The sequence below is a fragment of the Miniopterus schreibersii genome (assembly GCF_964146895.1).
Source record: "Miniopterus schreibersii genome assembly, chromosome: 7".
Classification (NCBI taxonomy): Eukaryota; Metazoa; Chordata; class Mammalia; order Chiroptera; family Miniopteridae; genus Miniopterus; species Miniopterus schreibersii.
Window position 1 is genome coordinate 73043538 of NC_138108.1, and position 21157 is coordinate 73064694.

A 21157-nucleotide genomic window follows, 5' to 3' on the forward strand; every position below is an offset into this window, starting at 1 on the left:
CTCTTACCTCTCACCTTTATGTATATAAATAAATGTATTTCAAATAGAGATGGTAAAATATAATTCTTTAAGAACTGAAGGGGTTGAATTAGACAAAATGATGGTGCATTATATATAATCTCATGAAATTTAAAATTTATCTATACCCGAACCTGTTCTTTTTGAGATATCTCATAGAATAAGTAAATTGCTGAAACCCTAATAAAATTAGCTCATTTGACTAAAATCCCAAACTCCTATGACAGAAATTGAATTCTAGAATCAAGGCTCCTTTGGTTTGTCAAACAGCAATTACTCATGATATTATCTAAAATGCCTGTCTTGTCCCTGCTAGCCCCTTTCTCTGTTTTTTTAAACCTGTAAAATCCTGGTGATTTAACTTTAAAGAAAACGACTCATAGACTTTGTTTTCTAGAGAAGTTTAGTCTCACAGAAAAACGGAGCTGCAGGTACAGAGGTTTCCCATTGACCCCTTGGCCTCCCCCGCTACGGACACCTGCACCCGAGCTTCGTATTTGTGACGATCCATGACTCTGGTTGACACGTCATTACCCACGGTCCACACCTTACAGTAGGGTTCACTCTTGGTGTTGTATTTTCCGTGGGTTTGGACACATATGTCGTGACGTATTGCTATTGCTAGTGTCTTCGTAGTTGGCCCTTTTCAGAATGTCTTGCAGTTGGAGTCGCACGGCGCACACACGGCCCCTTCAACAGGCTTCTTTTAGTTAGTAACATACATTTACAGTTGCTCCGTGTCTTCTCATGGTTGATAGCTCATTTTTATTTATTTATTACTGCATAGCATTGCACTGTCTGGACCTACCAGTTTACCCATTCACCTATTGAAGGACTTCTTTGCTTCCAAATGTGGGCAATTATGAATAAAGCTGATCTAAATACCCGTGTGCAGGTTTTTGTGTAAGTGTAAGTTTTCAACTCACTTAGGTAAATTCCGAGGAATGCGACCAATGGCTTGTATGCCTCCTTTTGTAACAAACTGCCAAACTGTCTTCCAAGGGCCTGTGCGACTTTTTATTCCCAACAGCAATGGATGAAAGTTGGTCATTTGATTTTTATCTAAGGCCTTTTAAAAGTGCTTCAGCAAGATGTTTGCCTCTTTCTCTGAACTCCCCCAGCACTGTGTCTTTATTGTGACATCTATCATATTTTTCATGCTTTGCAAGTATGAACCCCTAAGAGCAGCACTTAGATATGTCTCAAGCCCCTTACAGTGCTTCACTGAATACCTTACAAATTCAAGGTCCCAGTATTTGTTCACTGAATATAGAAAGTTCAAGCTTTGGTGTGTCAGACTATCAGACGGAGCGTTATGTTTTGCAAATTTGTATATAATTACTAGGTCCTTTGCAAGACTTGGAATCAAACATTTCACACTATTTCTACTAGGAATATTTCTTTTTTGATCCTTTGCAGTTATTTTGTGGTTTAAATACATGAATGATTCATGTTAAAGGAAATTGCGTTTGAACATATTGATTCTCTGGCCCAGCTTTTCAGCTGAAATAGATAAAGCACTGGCTGCAATAAGTGCTGGACCTTTAAAAAACAATATCTAATGAGGTTGGTATAAACTTTTGACATTTTATTTTTAACCAGAGTGAAGGTCAGAAATGAAAGGTCACAAAGATGATTTTACACAGTAAATAAACAATGCTATTATTTTTCAAAGAAAATGAAATATTGCTAACTTATCCATAGCCTTTCGCTCTCTAAAAGTGTGTTTGCTTTGCTTAATTTTGGTACTTAGATTGTCCTTCCATGTCCTAGACTTTGGAATTTAAAAAGGGGGTAAACGTAGTTTATGTGACAGGGACTAATATAAATATGTGCTTTTCATTAACAATCTAGCATTGCATTATTTGAAGTTTTATATTTAACTCTTAGATCGATTTATTATTTGTTAGCTGGTATTTGTTTGGTGGAACTTGGTATTTATTCTGTTAATTTGATGAACTTTCTTCTGAGATTGGAAGTTCTCTTAATATATATCCAGTGTCTTCAACTCTCTCTCTCATATTTGGTATTTACAATACTGTAAATTTATCATTAATGAGAATATGACAAAGTGATTTGGAAAATAATTGGCTGGATTATGAATACCAGTGAAAAATATGCCCTTGGGAGCACGATACACAATGGGAATTTTTAAGTGCTTCCATATTATACATCAATACATAGCAGGGGATCGATCTATTACATTTATACTGGATCAAGACCATTTTAATGTTAAAAATAATTTAATATATTGAAAAATATTATGAAGCAGACAAACTTCAAATGCAAAAACCAACCCATGTTTAAATGATCACATTATAATCTCATCTAGTTAACATATTTTTGAAGCAAAATGTTTCAACTTCTATGATTCATTCGTTTTAGAAATAAGCGTGAAATAAGTGCCTAATCCGAGATTCATTTTATTTTAGATGAACTTGGAAATTCATCAGAAACCAGGTTGTCCTTAGAAGATCTCTTCAGGAAAGACCTTGTGCTTCATGATCCAGAAGCTCGCTGGATCAACGGTATGTGTGCACTTTCCATATGTTATATTTAGTGAGTTCTATATAAGTAACATCAAAGCAAATAATGGTATTAGCAGTGAATATTTTAATCGACATGATTTTTCAAAGATTACACGTACTATTTAATCAACAATTAATAACTTTGCTCATGTAAGGGAGGTCATCAATAGAAATATCCTCCAAACATTAGGTCAATTGTTTACCATCAGTGGTTCCCTGATTGATATTAGTCATGTGACTTTGAAGATGTGTTACATCTCTAGCATTTCTCTGGATTATCCTTCTTGGTATAAAGTATGGGTTTGAGAGACTACCTATGTATATGCTTCAAATTTGACAGACAAATTAGGTTCTTGTCCTTCTTGGTGGCTTTTCTTTTTAATCCTAAATGCTACAAACCAGGGAGACTCTCTGCAAAGCTCAAATGAGTTAGAGATGACATGGAAATATATTGCCCTTTGTTCTTTCTCCGCCCTGGCAAGGACGCCACCTCAGCTTTCCTTAGGTTATTTCTGATTTTATTATTTTCAAAGAGTTTTAAAAAGCATTTAGATTATGAAAGAAACAACCAGAAATAAAGTTGCTGAGTGGCTCCATGGGCTTTGGTTTCTCTTTATGGAAGGTAATGGGGAAAGCGATTGGGTAATCCAGTCAGAAGAAATGTGTTGGCGAACAGAAAGTGAGGTTTTCATTCCTGGAATATTCCAATTTGCCTGACCATGCTAATCACTGTGATCTGATCGCTCTTCATCTTTGCCCTTCAATTTATTTAGACGTAATAACTTTGCTTGTTTTCAAGGCATAGAGTAGATTATTTTATGATAAATAACAGGAGCTTTGCTTTTTATCTAATAACGATGATCACACTTATAGTCCATTCTTCTCTAATATTCTAATTAACTGCATTTATGCCTGAAAATTAAATGGTAATTTATGGAAACTATAAAAGAAGAAAGGTTAATTCATGAGGGCAGGGGCCAGATCATACTGTTTACTTAGCATTGATACAGTTCCTGGAGATCAGCAGGCACTCAAGATTTGTCTTTGAATAAATGAATTAATGCATTTCACTGAAGTTCTCTGTTATATTTCAATAAACTAAGTTTCAGTTGAAATCAGTTGGAAGATGAGTGTGTATCATGCTGATGGTATTAGGCAGTGACTTTTAATGGGTGAGCTGCAAGAATTGCTAAAACATGTGATACCTGACTCTTCAGTCAGGGACACTGACCTCTTTTCCCTTAGATTGTCAAATTAAAAAAAATGACCACAGCCAACACAACAATAGCTGCCTGTTGTGAATGAATCATAATTATACATACAGTGTTTGTCAGATAGACAAAAAATACATTTTTTGGTGTGCTGCAGGCTTTTAGTAATTAGTTTATGTGTGCATAAGATGTAAAGGGTTGAAAATTTCTGGTATTATAGAGAGAGAAAGCAAGATAGCAGTTTTATTAATTTATTTGTATATTTTTATTTGAATTGGTATAAATTGAGGACTTGCCATACCATAGCCTTTGCACTATGATTATTTCAGATGAGCACTGGAACTAAAGGAGGCTAATAAAAAGGAGGTATTGTTACCAAACATTGTTCTAACACACTGATCTCTCACAAACCACCCTCCTAATGTGCTGTAGTAATTTCACAAGTCATCTTTTAATTTTTTTAACAATTATTTTCTATTGGAGAAGAAGACAACAAAATTGTGAAAAAAATGTGTTATTAGATTTGAAATGTTGAATTACATTCTGTTTTATTCACCATGATTCTGGAAAAATGTTAGACATTTGTGGCCTTTGACTTTGGAAAGCAAGCAAAAATCACGGGCCTCATCTCCCTTCTCAGGTTAGCTTAGAGACATTAATCTCAGGATTATTTAGAGACATTCACTCCTGTGTATAACTGACACTTTGATATTGAAATGCCAAAGGGCTGAATGGATATTTAAGCTGTGAACTACATGCTAATTAAGCCATTTCATTATCTAGGGCACACATTCTACTCTAACACTTCACAACATACCAAAATCATATATGTGGAATTAATCATTTTAAGCTTTTTGAAAAATGATTTCATTATTAACTCTTGGTAGGCCTAATCATGAGAAACATCCTGAGACAAAGCTGAAGTGTTACTGTTATATTCTAGGAAAAATGTAGGCTATAATATCTATTTTAAAATGTGACATAAAAACATCCTTTAAATGGACTTAAACAGACCCTAAGCTCTCAGAGGCTTTATAAATGCCACTGGAGAAATCCACTCACTGTCAGCTTGGGGCTCCGGGCTGCTTTTCCAGTAGGGTATAGATTTGTGCTCATCCATTCCTCTCATTCAACCCAGATCACTTTCCCAGCGATCACTAGACACTTGGCCTATTTACCGGTTCCTCACACAGCCAGGAAGCACAGTGGGAGCTATATGAATAGAATGTGTAACCTTGGCCTCATTGTCACAGATTGTATCTAAATATAAAATGTGAATTTTTTTCTATATTCTCATGAGGTGTCTCACCAGGTATTCTTAGTATGTAAGTCTCTTGAAGAAGTCTAAGTTAAGCTTATTTGGAGGCTTCATTTAGTCTTGGAGGTCATCATAGGTCGATGGTAGTGCAGCAATGTCATTTCTTATGCCTGTTCTCAAATAAAATAACTGAATGTCATTGCAGCCTTTCACGGGTCCTCGTGTTCATGGTTAGCTTAACAAGTGCCTTCCCTCGTATCTGCTGAGAAGTTTGAATCTCCATTTTTATAGCATCTTTTTCTAGTTATGTCACCTTGAAGCCTAGAAATCCATCTTCGTTAAAATTATTCATCTTCCCACATACATTTTTATTGAATTTATTGGGGTGACATTGGTTCACAAAACCATACAGGTTTCAAGTGTGCAACTTAACAAAACATCATCTGCACACTGCATCGTGCACCCATTGATAAAAGCAAAGTCACTTTTTGTCCCCAATTATTCCCCTTTGCCCACCTCCACCTAGCCCCATATATATATATATATATTTTTCCTTAATCTCTTTACCTTCTTTCACCAGCCCCCAAGCCCTTCCCTCTGACAGCTGTCCGTCTGTTTTATGTGTTTGTGCCTCTGTTTTTGTTTTGTTCATCAGTCTTGTCCATTAGATTCCACATATAAGTGAGATCATATAGTATTTGTCTTTCTCTGTCTGACTTATTTCGCTTCACATAATACTCTCTAGGTCCATCTATGCTGTCACAAAAGGTAAGATTTCTGTTTTGTTTTGTTTTTTTACCACCAAGTAGTAGTATGTTATGTAAATGTGCCACAGGTCTTTTATCCACTCATCTACTGATGGGCACTTGGGCTGTCTCCAGATCTTGGCTATTGTCAATAACGCTGCTATGAACATAGGGGTGCATATCCCCCAAGGTCCTTGAGCATCCTTATAGCCAGTGTTTTAAACTCTGCCTCTGATAATCTTGGTTGCTTCCATTTCAGTTAATTCTTTTTCTGGGGCTTTCTCTTCTTTTATTTGGGGCATATTTCTTTGTCTCCCCATTTTGTCCCTGTGTATTAGGTAGATCTTCTATGACTCCCGACTTGTTACCATGGCTTTATGATGAAGGTGTCTTGTTAGGCTCAGTGGCACAGCCTTGCAGATCGCTTGAGCTGGGTGTTCCGGGGATGTTTCTTGTGGGTTATGTGCACACTCCTTGAATGCTGTTGGTCCTTGTCGTGGGTTGAGTTTACTCTTCAGGCTGGCTGACTATAAGGATAAACCTCAACCACCAGGTATGAGTTACTGTACCGGGGCTGCCACCTGACTCAGAGTTGTTCCCAGCAGGGCCTGGTCCCTGCCAGACTCCCTCTTTCAGTGTGTTTCTTGTATGGCTAGCTGGGTTGAGCTCTGGTGGTTGTGTTGGTTCTGGTTCCCCTTGGGAGGGGTTCAGGTACAGGTCAGTGTCAAATGTTGTATGTAACTGGTCTTGGGCTACCTGTCTGCAGCTGCCACATTATTCACTGTTTGTGGCTGTGTCTCCTGAGCCTGAGTGTGCATGGGAGAAGCCAATCTGTGTATAAGCTTCCCCCAGCTTAGAGCTGGGGGCAGATCTATTAATGGTCTGAGGCTCCCTGAGGTCCCCTGCCCATGTACATTTTTAAAAAAAATATGTTTTTATTGATTTGAGAGAGAGAAACATTGATGTGAGAGAGAAACATCAATTGACTGCCTCCTACATGCCTCCTACTGGGAATCAGCCCACAAGCCAGGCATGTGAACTGATGGGGAATTGAACCAGTGACCTCTTGGTACATGGGACAACACTCAGCCAAGCCATATCACCAGGCTACACGCATTTGATCAACCAATCGAGTGCCTTCTATGTTAGTATTTGTTCTAGATGTTTTATATACATAATTCATATGATAGCATATAACGTTAAAGTTATTAACCCCAGAAAACTGATTCTTAAGTAGAATACCTGTCCAAAGACACAACTGATAAGAGGTGGAGTCTGCTTTAATCACTATGTTTGAGTTTGAAACCTACCCTCTTTCACTGTTTCATTCTGAGATGCCTTTCTCAATACCTGACACATATGTCAACTGCTTCTTTGACATCTCATTGTCACAGATCCCATTGCTATTAATACTTTCATCCTGAATACTGCAATAATGTCTTTATCTCTCCAGGTATCCATATCATGCTAACTTACATAGTCACTAAAAGAAAGATGTATAAGCACATTTTTTCAGATGTTCATGGTATAAAAAGTGAACAAATGTGTCTTTAGAAGTGTTGATTGTGTGTGATATCACATTGCTGTTTTGTGTACCAGTGTTTCCAGATGGTTGGGTTTTGACCTGATTTCTTTTCTTTTTGCCTATTCCCTTTATCTAAATTTTCCTTAACAAATATATATATGTATGTTTATTTGGTTTGTATAGCTAATTAAGAAGACAAATTGCTCTCTCCCCTTTTTTAGTCTCTTGGGTCTCCAGTTCCTCCAGGGGTCTCCTGTCAAATACAACCTTATAAGGCCCAGCTAGAAACCATCAATGCACTACTAAAAATGTCAAAAGAACCCCTTTTCCAATTGAATAAATTGCAAACTCCTCCGTTTGTATTTCAAGCCTCTCAGAATCAAGCTCAGACTCTTTCCTACTAATCTGCTTTATATTTGGTCCACATTGAACTGCTTGATATTCCTCAGAAGGCCTCAAATCTTTCTTCTTTCTGTGACTTTGCCACATTATTTTCTCTACCTGGAATTCCTTCCCCCATCTGAAAGCCCAAATTTTATCCTACTTGAAACCTGATGCCTAGGTGAAAAATCAATGATTTTTTTTCTTTTTCTGTAGCTGTGACAGACATCATCTTTCTCTAAACTCTAGAGTTTGACTCTTCCATAGAAATTTCTACAACAACAATAATAATAATGTCTAATCACCTCTGAGAGAGTGCTTCTAAAATTATGGTGAAACACTATTGTGAAAGACTATTTTAAAATTTAATTTGTTTGTTTTTATTTCCAATTTGGGATGAATCAAAAGTTTTGAAAAATACAATAAAAATAAGTTACTAGAAAAATAAAATGATAAATAGATATTCCAAACACAACCCCACATTTTATATTACTAGATTCAACAGATCTACAATTACATTTCAAAAATATAATAAGTAGAAACATAATATTGGAAAAAATAAAGGGATTTCAAATATTACTTTGAAAGAGTGTTTACAAGCAATTAAATAAAATTGTTATTATACTCACAAACATTTTTTCCAAATTAGAATTAAACAAATATTGAAATAGTGATTACTCACATTGAATGCCTATTCTCAGATTTTGAACAGGAACTGGAATATCAATATTTAAAGGTTTTCATGTAATAAACGAGTGTGCTTATTAAGTTGTTAAGTTAATTAATCTAAGTTATATTGATGCAGGCACTACTCATAGAGGATCACACATAACTAGACAGTTTCTGTTTTTATTTTAATAAAACTCCTGGTAGAGAAGAAATCAGTCTCCAAAATAAGGGTGAATATAATGGAAGGAGAGATTGTAAGGCAATTTTAGTAATCTCAGGGTATTTACTTTAAGCTTTTATCCAAATGAATCAAGTGATCTTGTATTTTTCATCTTATCTTCAACCCTTTACCAGTGGCCAATTTCAAAATTTATCTCATAGAGTATAGACCACTTAAATGATCTTTTGATCAAAAGTAGATTCTGGATCTACCAGGTCTGTCGCACCTGGTTTACGGTGGACAGACTAACGTTGAATGGTAACACCACGTAGTGAGGTTCTACTGTGTTGAGCTAGCCTGTCACTGGCTCTCTCAAGAGTTCACCTGCTCAGTGACATTAGTCTACTTGCCATGGTTTGGATCTCGTAGCAATGTTAAGTTGCTATGAGAGTTCCTAAATTCTTTCTCTCAATTAAACTTACCCCTTCTGACCAGTGGCCAATACATCTCCCCTGGCTACCGTGTGCCAACATCACTCTTAGAGCAGCTCTGAGGGACGGTAAACCCTGAGGAACAGGACTCGTGTGGCACATGCGTGTCTGTGTCACTCCAGCAATCACCACCCTGCCTAGACTCTGCTCGTGCTCAACAAATAGTTGAGTTAGCACAACGAGATAAGCTGTTTTACGTCCCTTGATAAATGAAGGTGGGTCCACGTGGTCCACAGCCCGTGGAGGGTTCAGTTCGGTTCATTTGGTCAGTGTGTGCACAGGTTTTGCCTGACCCCCCGAACCTGCCCACCCAGTGTCCGCCCACTGCTTTGGGAGCGTGGCCAGCTGGGGAGAATGGTAATGTGGGAGGCCCTGGGTTTGCGTCCTGAAGGGACTCCTGTTGGAACTAACTGAACTCATCTTCCACATGGTATTCCAACATAGAGGTGTAAACCTTTATCTTTAAGTGACGTGTAGCGCCATGACAGGATGAAATGGGAGGGTCATTAAAATGGGACAAGCCAAGGCCTTTGGGCAATGTGGGAAGCCTTCTGAGGCTTGTTTTCCTCACGTAAACTGCAGAGGACCATTCCCACAGGGGGAAGTGCAGTGAACACTAAGTAAGCAAAATATGGAAAAGGCAAAGATAAAAAAGGTGAGGGCAGCAAAGTTAAGGTAAGAAAGCACATGAATAAATCAGCAAAAGTCTGGAGACTTATGATATTCAAATGATGGGGAGCCTGATAACTGCTCTTAGAAATGATCTGGACACCTGATATTTTCTTTAAATGCCCCTGGCAGTCTCATTTTGATGAATCATATGTAGGATATTGAATTGAAAGTGAAAATTCATTGTATTATTCATAAACTATAAAACAAATAATAGTAAATGATATTATTAATATTTACAATAATTAGGGGAACTTACAACTAGGGTAATTAGACTCGAAGTTAGGGGAATCAAATAAATCTAGTTTGTTATTTTATGTTTGTTTGTTTGTTTGTTTGGCACTACCTTTCATGCTAAGGTTTTTTTCCATGAATTCACTCTGGTTGTGTTGCCAAAGCTGCTGGAAATCTCTGTGCACAGAGAGCTGGTTATAGCTGATGGTATTATCACCCTCCCGTTAGTCTGTACTCAGCTCAGAATCAGAAATTGAACTCTTATATTTTATTTTCTTATACAAAATTTTTTTATAACCATCAACACAGCTGATATTTAAATAAAGTAGAATTGGATTCATAACTAAGAGATTTTTAAAAATAATTTGTCTTTTTATTGCAACATAATTTATAAAGACAAACTATTGAAGAGATACTAAATGTGCAAAAGCATGTGGTTAAATACATGATCTTACGTTTAGTTAATGAAATACTGTACAGCCACTAAAAATGATCTTTTGAAAAAAATTAATAACATTGGAACATACTCATAATTAAATGTTAAGTGAAAATAGAATATAGAGTTATATGCACCATATATTCTCAATTGCATTGCATGCATGTACACACCTGTAGATATAAAAATATCAAAATTGAATATGTCAATATGTTAACTAATTTTCTTATAGAATGATAGACTTAATGTGTTTAATCTTTTTTTCTATGGAAGCCCTAAAAAAGAGCCTCTCCCACCATCCCCACTAATGCTGTGATGAAATACAGACAATATTCCTTTTGTTCAAAGATCAACAGGAGAGGAGACCGAGAATGTTCTCAGAGCAGCAATGGACTTTCTTAAGGGCCAGGGATTTTAAAACTGTTTTACTCCCATGTTTCCTAAGAGGTTGGGACAGATTATTCCTTGTACTTTACTACTTTGTCTTCTCTCCAGTGATATAAACACAAAGAGGGCTGTTGAAATTATGACATCGCTAGTTCCGGATCCATACCTTAGAGAACTGAAAATTAGGTTAAGAATATAATTAGTTGTTATCATGGCTGGCCTCCTTTTTTAGAGTAATGTATGTCAAAGTATTTTATTATCAAGAATGGATCATTATCTGCCCAAAATAAAGAAATGCTTAAAGAAGTAAACCATTAAAGCATATTTACTTTTCTCCAAATTACCAAAAATATATTTTTATTTCTATATGATTTATATGTTACATTGTACTTTACCAAATTTTAAATTAAGTTTAATCTATATTAAATATACTGAAATAATAGTATGGCAATCTTCTATAGTAACTGCAAATATTCAGATTTTTGTTTGAAATTTAAATCTAATTCGTTTTCTTTAAAAACTGTTTTTAAGATTTCAGCTTGTCTTAAAAATGACAATATTTATAATAAACACAAAAGAGGGTCGGGCAACATATTTACGCATAAAGTTGCATGTTAACATTTCAGAGAAACATGTTTTCAGGAAAACAATATTTTTATGTTTTAGAAATAATATGATTACTTTAAAGTATTGAAAGGGAGTTGGGCATAGAAAACAAACTTTAGATTAGCGTAGTTCAACTTCCGTGTTACAACCTACTTTTAGAAAAGGAAACTATATTTTGATTTTTAAAAGGAGGAATTAAGCGGGGAAAAAAGTATTCCATATAACACCTCGACACAGCCAGCAGTGTGGTTCGAGCCAGAGGGAAAGGGGCTGGGGAGAGGTGGTGGGGGGGGAAGGCGGGGAAGGGGGGTGCGAAGCGATTTTGCGTGAGGCCCTGGGCTCAGGATGCTGCGTGCAGATGATGTTTTGTTGGGTTGTACGCTTGCAACTTGTATGGTTTTGTGAACCAGTGCCACCCCAATCAATTCAATTAAAAAATGAACAGACAAAAAGAAAATAAAAAGTAAATGCCTCTTCGATTTATAGTAAGAAAAAGGCCGAGGCAGAGAGAGAGGAGGAGCTCTGCTTGGAGCTCACCCGCGAGCATTGCCCGGCTCCTGCCCTGCGGCCCGCACAGGGCTGTGGATCTTCCGAGAGCAGATCTGTTACCGCCTGAGAGGCCTGCAGTGGGATAAATGGTGCTCCAGTGGCTGGGATAAATTGTCCGCAATTACGGCCGGTCTTGTCTCAGTTGGCCCGGGAACTGGGTTTGTCAACACAAAGCAGATTTGGTAGACACTTGACCCTGGCACCACCTTTCCACCCACATGCCCACCCGCCCTTTATTCATTCAGCACGTGCTTCTTGAGCATCTTGAAAGTCCTTCCAGATGTGAGGACATAGGATGAATAAATACGGTCCTTTCGTTCAAGGAGGCTGTGACTATCAAGGTGCTTCCACCGCTGTGCGCAGTATCTTTACTCATCTCGGTGGGTTGAAGAAGTGAAATGAGTAATTAATGGCTGGGCAATTAATGGGGGGGGCAAGAAGCAGAGATGGGCGGAGAGGGCGGGAAATATTTAACCCAAACTCGGCGGGTGTCATTGACTTTCTTTGCCCAGAATCAAAAACCCGGCGCCACCTCCCTCGTCTCTTTTCCCTCTGAGGAAGGACACACACTCGCACATTTTGTTCTTTGGCCTTGTTTTTCTTCTTCTTGCCTCTCCTTTGTTTGATAGAGTCTTTCATTAGATCTACATTATGTATAAGTCACAGGCTAATGACTAGTCGTGACTGATACAGGCAGGTGCCTCTGACATGGTGAAAGGGAATAAAAGATAAATGGCACCTAGAGAATTTAGGAACGATTTGTAAATAATAGACCTGAAACTATTAAACAGCAGTTAGGCGCTACATGTTTCAATTATTATTTTTTAAAATACACTGGAAGTGTAAAAGATCAGTTTGAGTTGAGAATAAATTAAGTTCAGTTTCATTGTAGAGGGCAGAGGAACCCGGGAAAGAAAGAGGGTGTCACTGGGAGAGCAGGGATTTATTAGGACAGAGGCATAGGGACTAGCACAGCATGTAAGGACGCTAAGAAAAATGTGTGTGTGTTGTAAAATTAATGGTGAAAAAGTTGGTCCACTCAGTATTGGCATAGAGATAGAATATTAATATTGCTTATTTTATTGTGCTTGTTAGGCTTTGATCTCCTTTAGCAGATTCACCTTTACATTAGAGCATAATTTGGAGGGGAAAATTTGAAGTTGCTCCGATGATTGTTGGCTACTTTAGTTTCCTTAGAATTAAGATGGTAGATATTGGTAATAGGCGCTTCACTTCATGTGTTTATAGTGTGACAGAATTCACATTTACTTTTCAACATGTGTCATTTGCAATTTTTTGTAAAACCTTGTTTGGGAGACAGGGTGGGTACTAATCTTGTGTTATAGATGAGTAAGTTGGGTTACAAAAAGGTTTTCTTTACTTTTCTCCAGGGAAATCTTTTCTTTTCCTCATATTGGACTCTTTGAATTTGACTAGAATTCTTAGGTGATTTGGGGAAAATGTAATCATTTTATATCCTTTATTGTAACTAAAAAAAAAGTTGTGCAGGTAACCATAATAATAAACTCCTATTTACATATTAAGCTTATAATACAAATTGTTTTTCTTGAGTCATGTTTTCTCTGTGTGTGTGTGTGTGTATTTCTTTCTTTGTGAAGGACTAGTTTTATCTGATCAATTTGGTCATATTGTCAGTTTAAATGACCCATTGAAATATTTAGATAAAGCAGAATCAACTATTCCATTTTTTTACATTGAATAAATAAGTACCAAGCATGTAGGTGCATTTCAGAAAATCTTTAGGTAGAAGAATTGCTAGTGATAAGATTTTTTTATCATTAAATGGCTAAGATTTTCTGTGGTAAGTCATTTCATGAACAGCGTTTAGTGAACTGAAGTTTTCCATCCTAGTCACAGTGGTGAGTGTCGTGTGTTCATAGAGGCACACACCATAATAGACCTAACAGACCTAATGCTACTTATTTTCTGGAATGTGTTTTCTATTCCACATTAAGTTTTAAATTCCAGTTCTGTGTGCGTCTTACTTCAGATTTATTGTATAAATTGGTTTTAGAAGTTTCACCTTTTCAGATATTTACCTTTTATTTTTGTTCCTTATGAGAATTAAATACTATTTTGATACTAGAGGTGCAAAAAAAATGAAGTTGTGATATCTACCTTCATCAATTTATTATTAATTCAGCTAATAAAAGTGATGTTTGGGAGGCATCTAACAGTTGCCAGGATCTATGCTTTGCATTTTTGATTTATTATATCTAATGCTTATAGTTCTGTAATTAAAGTAGAGATATGCTCATTGGATTAAAGTCCACACAGCTAGAAGGTGGCAGAACTAGAATTTAAGTTCACATATTCTGTTACTTTCAGGTAACAATGACCATAGCAACTATGAACAAATATAAATTAAGGAAAATCGTATTAAAAGAAAGACAAATAACATGAAGAGGCAATAACTAATTTTTAGATATTAGATTAAGCATATACTATATAATTGATGTAGGAAAAGGTGAAACTTCTAAAACCAATTTATACAATAAATCTGAAATAAGACGCACACAGAACTGGAATTTAAAACTTAATGTGGAATAGAAAACACATTCCAGTAATCCAGGAATTCAGGAACCCGAGCTTCGTAGTTGAATATTCACCTTGGGAGAACCTCATCATCTTTGTGAACCTAGGATCCTTCATCTGCATAATTAGAGGGCTTGACTGAATGACACATGAGATAGCTCCATTTTCTTATCTGGGAACAATCTAGATTTGGGTATTGTAGAGCAATAGACCTGAAAGCAAACGACAGTATGGCTAACATTGCCATTCTGATAACATCATAGCACCTGGTACTCATGGAATTTTGGGAACTTTATTAGTTATAACAGTACTATTAATATCAATATTTCACAATTCTCTGGTATCACTTTGAAAACTTGATTGAACTCTTTTCAGCTTCTAACAGACTTGCTAAGTGCTTAGAGGTAGATTGATAACCCAGTTTATGCTGTTAAGTAAGATGCAAACAGTTTTTAGTCACCCTTCATGACTTAATGCACTTAGTGACCTACACACCTAGTTATGAGTTAAACTATTAATTAGAGCCCTTGTTTCAAATGAGAATTGAGAGTTTGGGGCTATATGGAAAGTCTAAAAAAGTGATATTCTGGTCATGGCATCTTTTATGCAACTTTTTAATGGAACTTTGTCCATTTACCATAAAAGTGGAAAGAACAGTATAATGAACCTCCAAGAAATTATTACCAATTTGTGAATGATTACCAACATCTTATGAACCTTGTTTCATCCAAGGATGAAAATATAAGTGTGGGATTCTAAGGGTTAGAACAGCCAAAAGAATTAATCTAATTAACGTTGAGAGAAGAAATAGAACAGTTATTAGAGATGTGGTCAAGGGGAAGATTCTGTGCTGATCGTAGCTAGTTTCTGGAATTGGGTTAATTCTAAGTGACATAGTTTACCATTAAGAGTCTATGCAAGGAAGTAAACCAGAATTATGAGCCAGAAATCCTGATAAATGGTTAGAGAAAGTCAGACGTAGAGAAGCAAGTAATTAGAGTTATCAGAAACACCATTGGATATGAAGGCTAGCCTGTGAGTAAGGCTCAGATTTATCATGTAGGCTTTAGAATTAACTGAAAGGGAAATCAGTGGGGATGCATGTCTGCTCATCTGCAATAAGTCGTATCTGGCAAGTGCAATTTTATGACTTTTGGTTAGTCTAGGGTAGAAGTAGTAAGTTCTCTATCCTTGCTTATATTATAGATCATGTGATAAGGGCACTTTATTGAGATTCATATAATTGATGTAAGATTGCAAACAATGACCTCTCAGTTCAACTAGTTATAAGATTTTATTAATTCAAAGGGGACACCTGTAATATTTTCAACAATAAAAATAAATGAAAAAAATATTTTATTATTTTTATCTCCAAGTCAACATAACGATATGGTTAAAACCACTGTTTTAATAGTTATTTGGTTTAGGAAACCATGGATATTTTGATCTAAAACAGTTCCTAGAGACTGGTGTCAGCATTCACAGAAATTTCTCTACTTCTTATTTCCACAGGATAAACCTCCCTTATATGACATGAAGCTCTTGTCTGTTGGTTTTGACTGGCCACATAGAGTTGCTGAAAAATAACTTAAAAGCTGATCTCATTTTGCACTTTCAGTTGATAACACCTTGCTGTATGGTTCTTGCTGTCAATACCGGTGCCAGTTTGAGTGAGCTTTAACTTTCATTGCTGGGCTGTGTACCCAGGCCATTACCCTGTCACTGCCATGGACTTGCAAACAGCATCTGAAAGCAGGTAGCTTGCACCTACCTGGTCTCTGATGACATTCAATTTGTAAGTGAAAAAAAATACACATATTCATTCATTGCATGAGTTCATTTGCCCCTTTCCTAGGAGTATAAATGTTTATTTGGTTTTCTGACATTATCAGTCTTACTAAGTTTTTTTGTTTTTTTTTTAATTTTTATTTTTTTAAAATATATCTTTATTGATTTCAGAGAGAGGAAAGGAGAGGGAGAGAGAGAGAGAGGAACATCAATGATGAGAGAGTCATTGATCGAGCCCGCAACCCGGGCATGTGCCCTGACCGGGAATCGAACCCCGATTGCCTGGATCCTAGGTCAACGCTCAACCACTGAGCCGCGCCCGGCCGGGCCAGTCTTACTAAGTTAATTTTTTTACCCTTACCCCACACCCATGACAAAATATATCCCACTCCTTGGAGTTTAATTCCATCAAGATCCTATAATATTCAAAAGATGAAAAACTATATAATCTCTTAATTACAAAAATGGTGAGGCCTTGTATAGTAGAAGTACTGCATAATCTTCTTGTGCTGTGATTAAGTGACTGCTGCTCAGGACCAATCAGATGTGTTGCTCTTTGTGGCCCCCCAACATCCAGGCAGAAACACAGCCTTTCTGTATGAAAGACAGAGTGTCTGACAATGGAAGGGTTAGGCCCACAGGGATTAAAACTCGATCTGTCGCTGGTCGACCTGGTGGTCAAGTAACTGGACTTCTCTCAGTGGCTAAGTCTTCATCCCATAGCCTGAGAGGATAATTTCTCTTATTCCTTCCTCTATAACCATTGTGAGCAGCACAAGGGGTACAAGTTCTCTAAAAATTTTAAACCTTTTACCAATGTTTGTCTCTATACTTATTTTATTGTTTTCTTTTTTAAAAATTGTTGGCACTATTACAGATGTCCCCTACTTTCCCCCCTTTGCCCTACCTCCCCCCAGCCTCCAGCCCCCACCTCCCTTGGCCTTCACCACACTGTTGTCTGCATCCCTGGGTTATGCATTTATTGATCGAGAATTGATTTTCACTTCCCTAGACTGTATGGCTGTGGGCAAGTCAGCCAATATTCCTGGGCATTACTTTTGTTCGCGCACCAGAGTGAGAATCAGAGCAGCAATAACAACCAGTCATTGGTGCTGAGTATGTGCCAAGCACTGGGCTAACTGCTTGTAATGCACACTGTTATTTAATCTTCACAGCAACCCTATGAATTATTTTTATGATCTCCACTTCGCAGCTGAAGAAACTTAGCTTGGAGAGTTTAGTAATTTGCCCAGCTAGTAAGAAGCAGAGCTGGAGGAAGATTTCTTAGGTTATTTAATGAAGAGGGATTAAGGGTACAATGCAGTTTTTAAATTTTTATTATTATTATTGATTTCAGAAAGAGGAAGGGAGAAGGAGAGAGAGATAGAAACATCAATGATGAGAGAGAGTCATTGATCCACTGTCTCCTGTATACCCCCTACTGGGGATGGAGCCCACAACCTGGGCATGTGCCCTGACCTAGAATCGAACTGTGATCTCCTGGTTCATGAGTGGACACTCAACCACTGAGCCACACCGGTCAGGTGAGGGTGCAATGTTTTAAGTTATGAAAGTTAAATAAATTCTGCAGATCTGCATTGGGGGCCATAGCGGGCATATTAAATTATGAATATGCAGAGTATGACCTGCTGCATGAGCAGGCACAAGCCACCCACACTCGTCAACACATCAGAGCTCCCATGATGGGGAACTGTGAACCCAGGGGTCATCTGGTTGAACGCTTAGTTTCCTTACACTCATGCAAAGGAAGTAAAGTCCCAAGACTTATTGCCAGATGAGGGAGGGGGGTGGCCACAGAGAGCCTGGGGAGGGGCAGTCCTCTGTCCTAGGTCACGAGCCAGTAGGAGGCAGAGCCGCGTAGCAAGTACCTAGAACTTATAAGGTGGTTTGGGCAGAGGTCACTAACTTCATGGGCTCAGTTTTAAGTGCTTATTTTATGAGGGCCCCCCCAAAAAGCAAAGCTGAAACTCGTGCCCACATCCTAAGCTCAAGTCCTTATGTCTATGTCCAGACTCTGGGTGTGAGCAGGGTTGTCAGACTGTCAGTGCTGGGCAGCAACTCAAAATAGTTTTCTCATCACAGGATCCAATGCAGGACAACGTGACCCTAGTTAATACTCTATTGTTACACTTGAAATTCAATAGAGGGCAGACGTCAAGTGATTTTACTGCAGATGCTGTGGGCACACACACAAAAAACAAAGAGAACAGTAACGGTCAGGTAATGAATATGCTAATGAGTTTGATTGCGGTGATTGCTTCAGAATGTCTACATATATCAAAATATCAAGTAGTATACCTTAAATATATGCCACATTTTAGTTGTCAATTATATCTCAAAATGGGGGGGGGGGAAGAAAAATTTTAAAAATTAATTCAAAAAAGTTTGCCTGGATGAGGCATGTGTTGGAAGAAAGTAAAAGTTAGCGAGTGAAACATTTGATGTTTACTTTTGGTTTTTGTTTAATTCTTTTTATGTTCCCAAGCCTCCTTTCCTTCCTGTACCAGAAACAGATTCCTGCTTTTCCTTACGAAACGTCAGTTCAGCTCTAATTCGAGCATGGCTCTTGCAGGCATCTCTGTTTTTTAAAACATGTTCCCTGGACTAAGGAACTTAAGCTCAGCTGTGTTGGGCCCCACACTGCTGACCTAGGTTTTCTCAGAGCAGGGACGTTACATCTTGTCTTGGTATATCCAGTGTCAAAAGCAGTGTCTAGCCATGTAGTTATTTCAGCCAATGAATTAGCACTTGGATGCCACAGACCCTCATTTTAATTTAAAAATAAACACAATTGTGAAGGTAAACTTTACAATGTTTCCTTGTAGTCTTAGATGAAATATATATAGTAGAGGACATTGCTTCTTCTTTCAACGATTAAAAGGAAGCATATCAATTTGCTTAAAGCTTAACAAAAACTAAATTATTATGACCAACACGGTCATAGAGTATGGTGTGATTGCTGATGGGCAAACTCCTGTATCAGGTAACATCTAATTGATATTGTTTTTCTACAATTGCTGGGACAAGTTCTAAGGAGTAAAAAATATATTTGTTTCTTTTGGGATCCCCAAAATAATCATTTGTGTGATGGAACTGTATGCACTTGAGCAAACCAAATCTTTGGAATTAGACGGAGGTATTTTGCACGCCAGTGGGGCAATAGGTTTTGCTCAAGTCCATCTTTATCTAGTTCAAGATGTGCCATAAAAGATAAAATGCAAACATGGAGACTTTAAAAATAGGAATAATATGAAACCCTTAAAGAGGAAAGTTTGGAATCACCGGGTAGGGTGGCTCCTTAGAGCCATGCTGGATACCAAGCAGTGCCAGAGCCTGCAGACATCAGCTGAGCATGAGCAAAGGGGTCACGCAGGAAATAATGGATTGCTCAAAACATATCACACTTTCATGGGTGCCTACAGAATTTCCACGCTTATAAATTTCTTATTTTTTTGTTTTTAAGACTCAGTTTATATTTATATATTAATTCACTTTATTTTCTCCTTGACTTTTCAAACTTCTCAATACAATGGCAATTAATTCTAGAAAGCCAATACTGGGAGAGGTTTTAGAGAGGGATTCCTCAGTTTACCATAAAGTATTTGAGAATGGGAACCATGTTGTTTATTTTTATTTTAATCCTGTAACTCCCCGCTCAGTTCCTGTCACCTTTTAGGTAATTATTAATATTTAGTTTAGATAAACTGGATCCATATCATTAACTGTCACCACCCACAGTCATCACCACAAGCCCTGCTTTAGAATGAAAAGAAGTGAATTCTAGGTGACTTGTGTTTCTCAAGGTCACAGAGGCACAGAGCCAGATTTAACATCAACCAAGTGATTCTTACTTTTGTTATTAATTAGTATTAATATATTTCTGGCTTTCTGACCTTCTATAATGAAAATTTCTAATTATAGATTTATTGACCCCATGCAGTCTAAATGGTCAGTTTTAAAGGAAGAGGCACCAATAGAGACTGGCTGTCAGTGCCTGGGATTTTGCTGAGAAGCGACACTGTGATAATAGAGTTACCTTGTTTCTTCCCCAAATAAATCTATAATGCTTAAGATGACTATTTTTTTATTAAAATTTTGAGTGTTGACATTATTGCAGACTTCGCCCCCCTCCCCCCTTTGCCCTGTACACTCTTGGTGAAACTATAAACTGGTACAGCCATTAAGGAAAATAGATGGCCATTCATCAGAAAGTTAAAAACATGGCCACTGTAAGAGCCAGCAGTTCCTATATCTGGTTAGATAAATAAATGCCACCACTATCTTGAAGAGTAAAAAGAGAAAAAACAGATGCCTGTTTTCTCCCAGCTTTTTTAACCTGTCCTCTTGTCCCTTCCTAATTCCACCTCTTGACTAACCTGCATGTCCCGAGCGTGTCCCAAAGTTACCTTCTACCTGTGCGTTTCCTTTTTTCTTTGTTAGACACCAATTCTCCACATTAGTGCTTTCAGAGCTGCTGTAGAAACTACGATCCTTGAAGATCTAATTATATTTATTCTTCCTTATATCTTCCTGTAAGCATTTTATCTCCATTTTACTCCCTACAGTTCTATGCTATGATATATACAATGCATGTTTTCAAAGATCCTTTAACTCTCTCAACAGATTATTTTAAACTATTGTTTTTTAGAAAAATATCTTGTCTTCTTCAAGTAGGTGGGAATCAGTCATTGCCTCTCCCTCCGAATCCTCGGGATGGTGTTCGGAATGTTTTTACTCATAAACATTGTTTCCCTGCTTATCTTCTGGGGAGGACTCAGGGATAATTCATCTTGACTTTGCTGGGCCTTCCCAGCAGGCGGAGAGGTTGGGTTCCTGGGTCACTTCTCAGTGTTCATGCAGATTCCAACTAGGGGTCCTATGAGCAGTGTTATTGCATCTTTCCCCATCTCTTCAATTCCTGTCT

General features: G+C 37.5%; 1 protein-coding gene across 4 annotated transcripts in view; it reads left to right on the forward strand.

Moving 5' to 3' along the window:
* DPP10 (dipeptidyl peptidase like 10) overlaps nucleotides 1-21157 on the forward strand; it is a 1168699-nt gene that overhangs the window by 771990 nt on the left and 375552 nt on the right. For all 4 annotated transcript variants that reach the window (XM_081142810.1, XM_081142809.1, XM_081142812.1 and 1 more), the window contains exon 3: nucleotides 2451-2546. In XM_081142810.1, the coding sequence (XP_080998936.1) occupies nucleotides 2451-2546 (96 nt within the window). The remainder of the gene's footprint in view (nucleotides 1-2450; nucleotides 2547-21157) is intronic.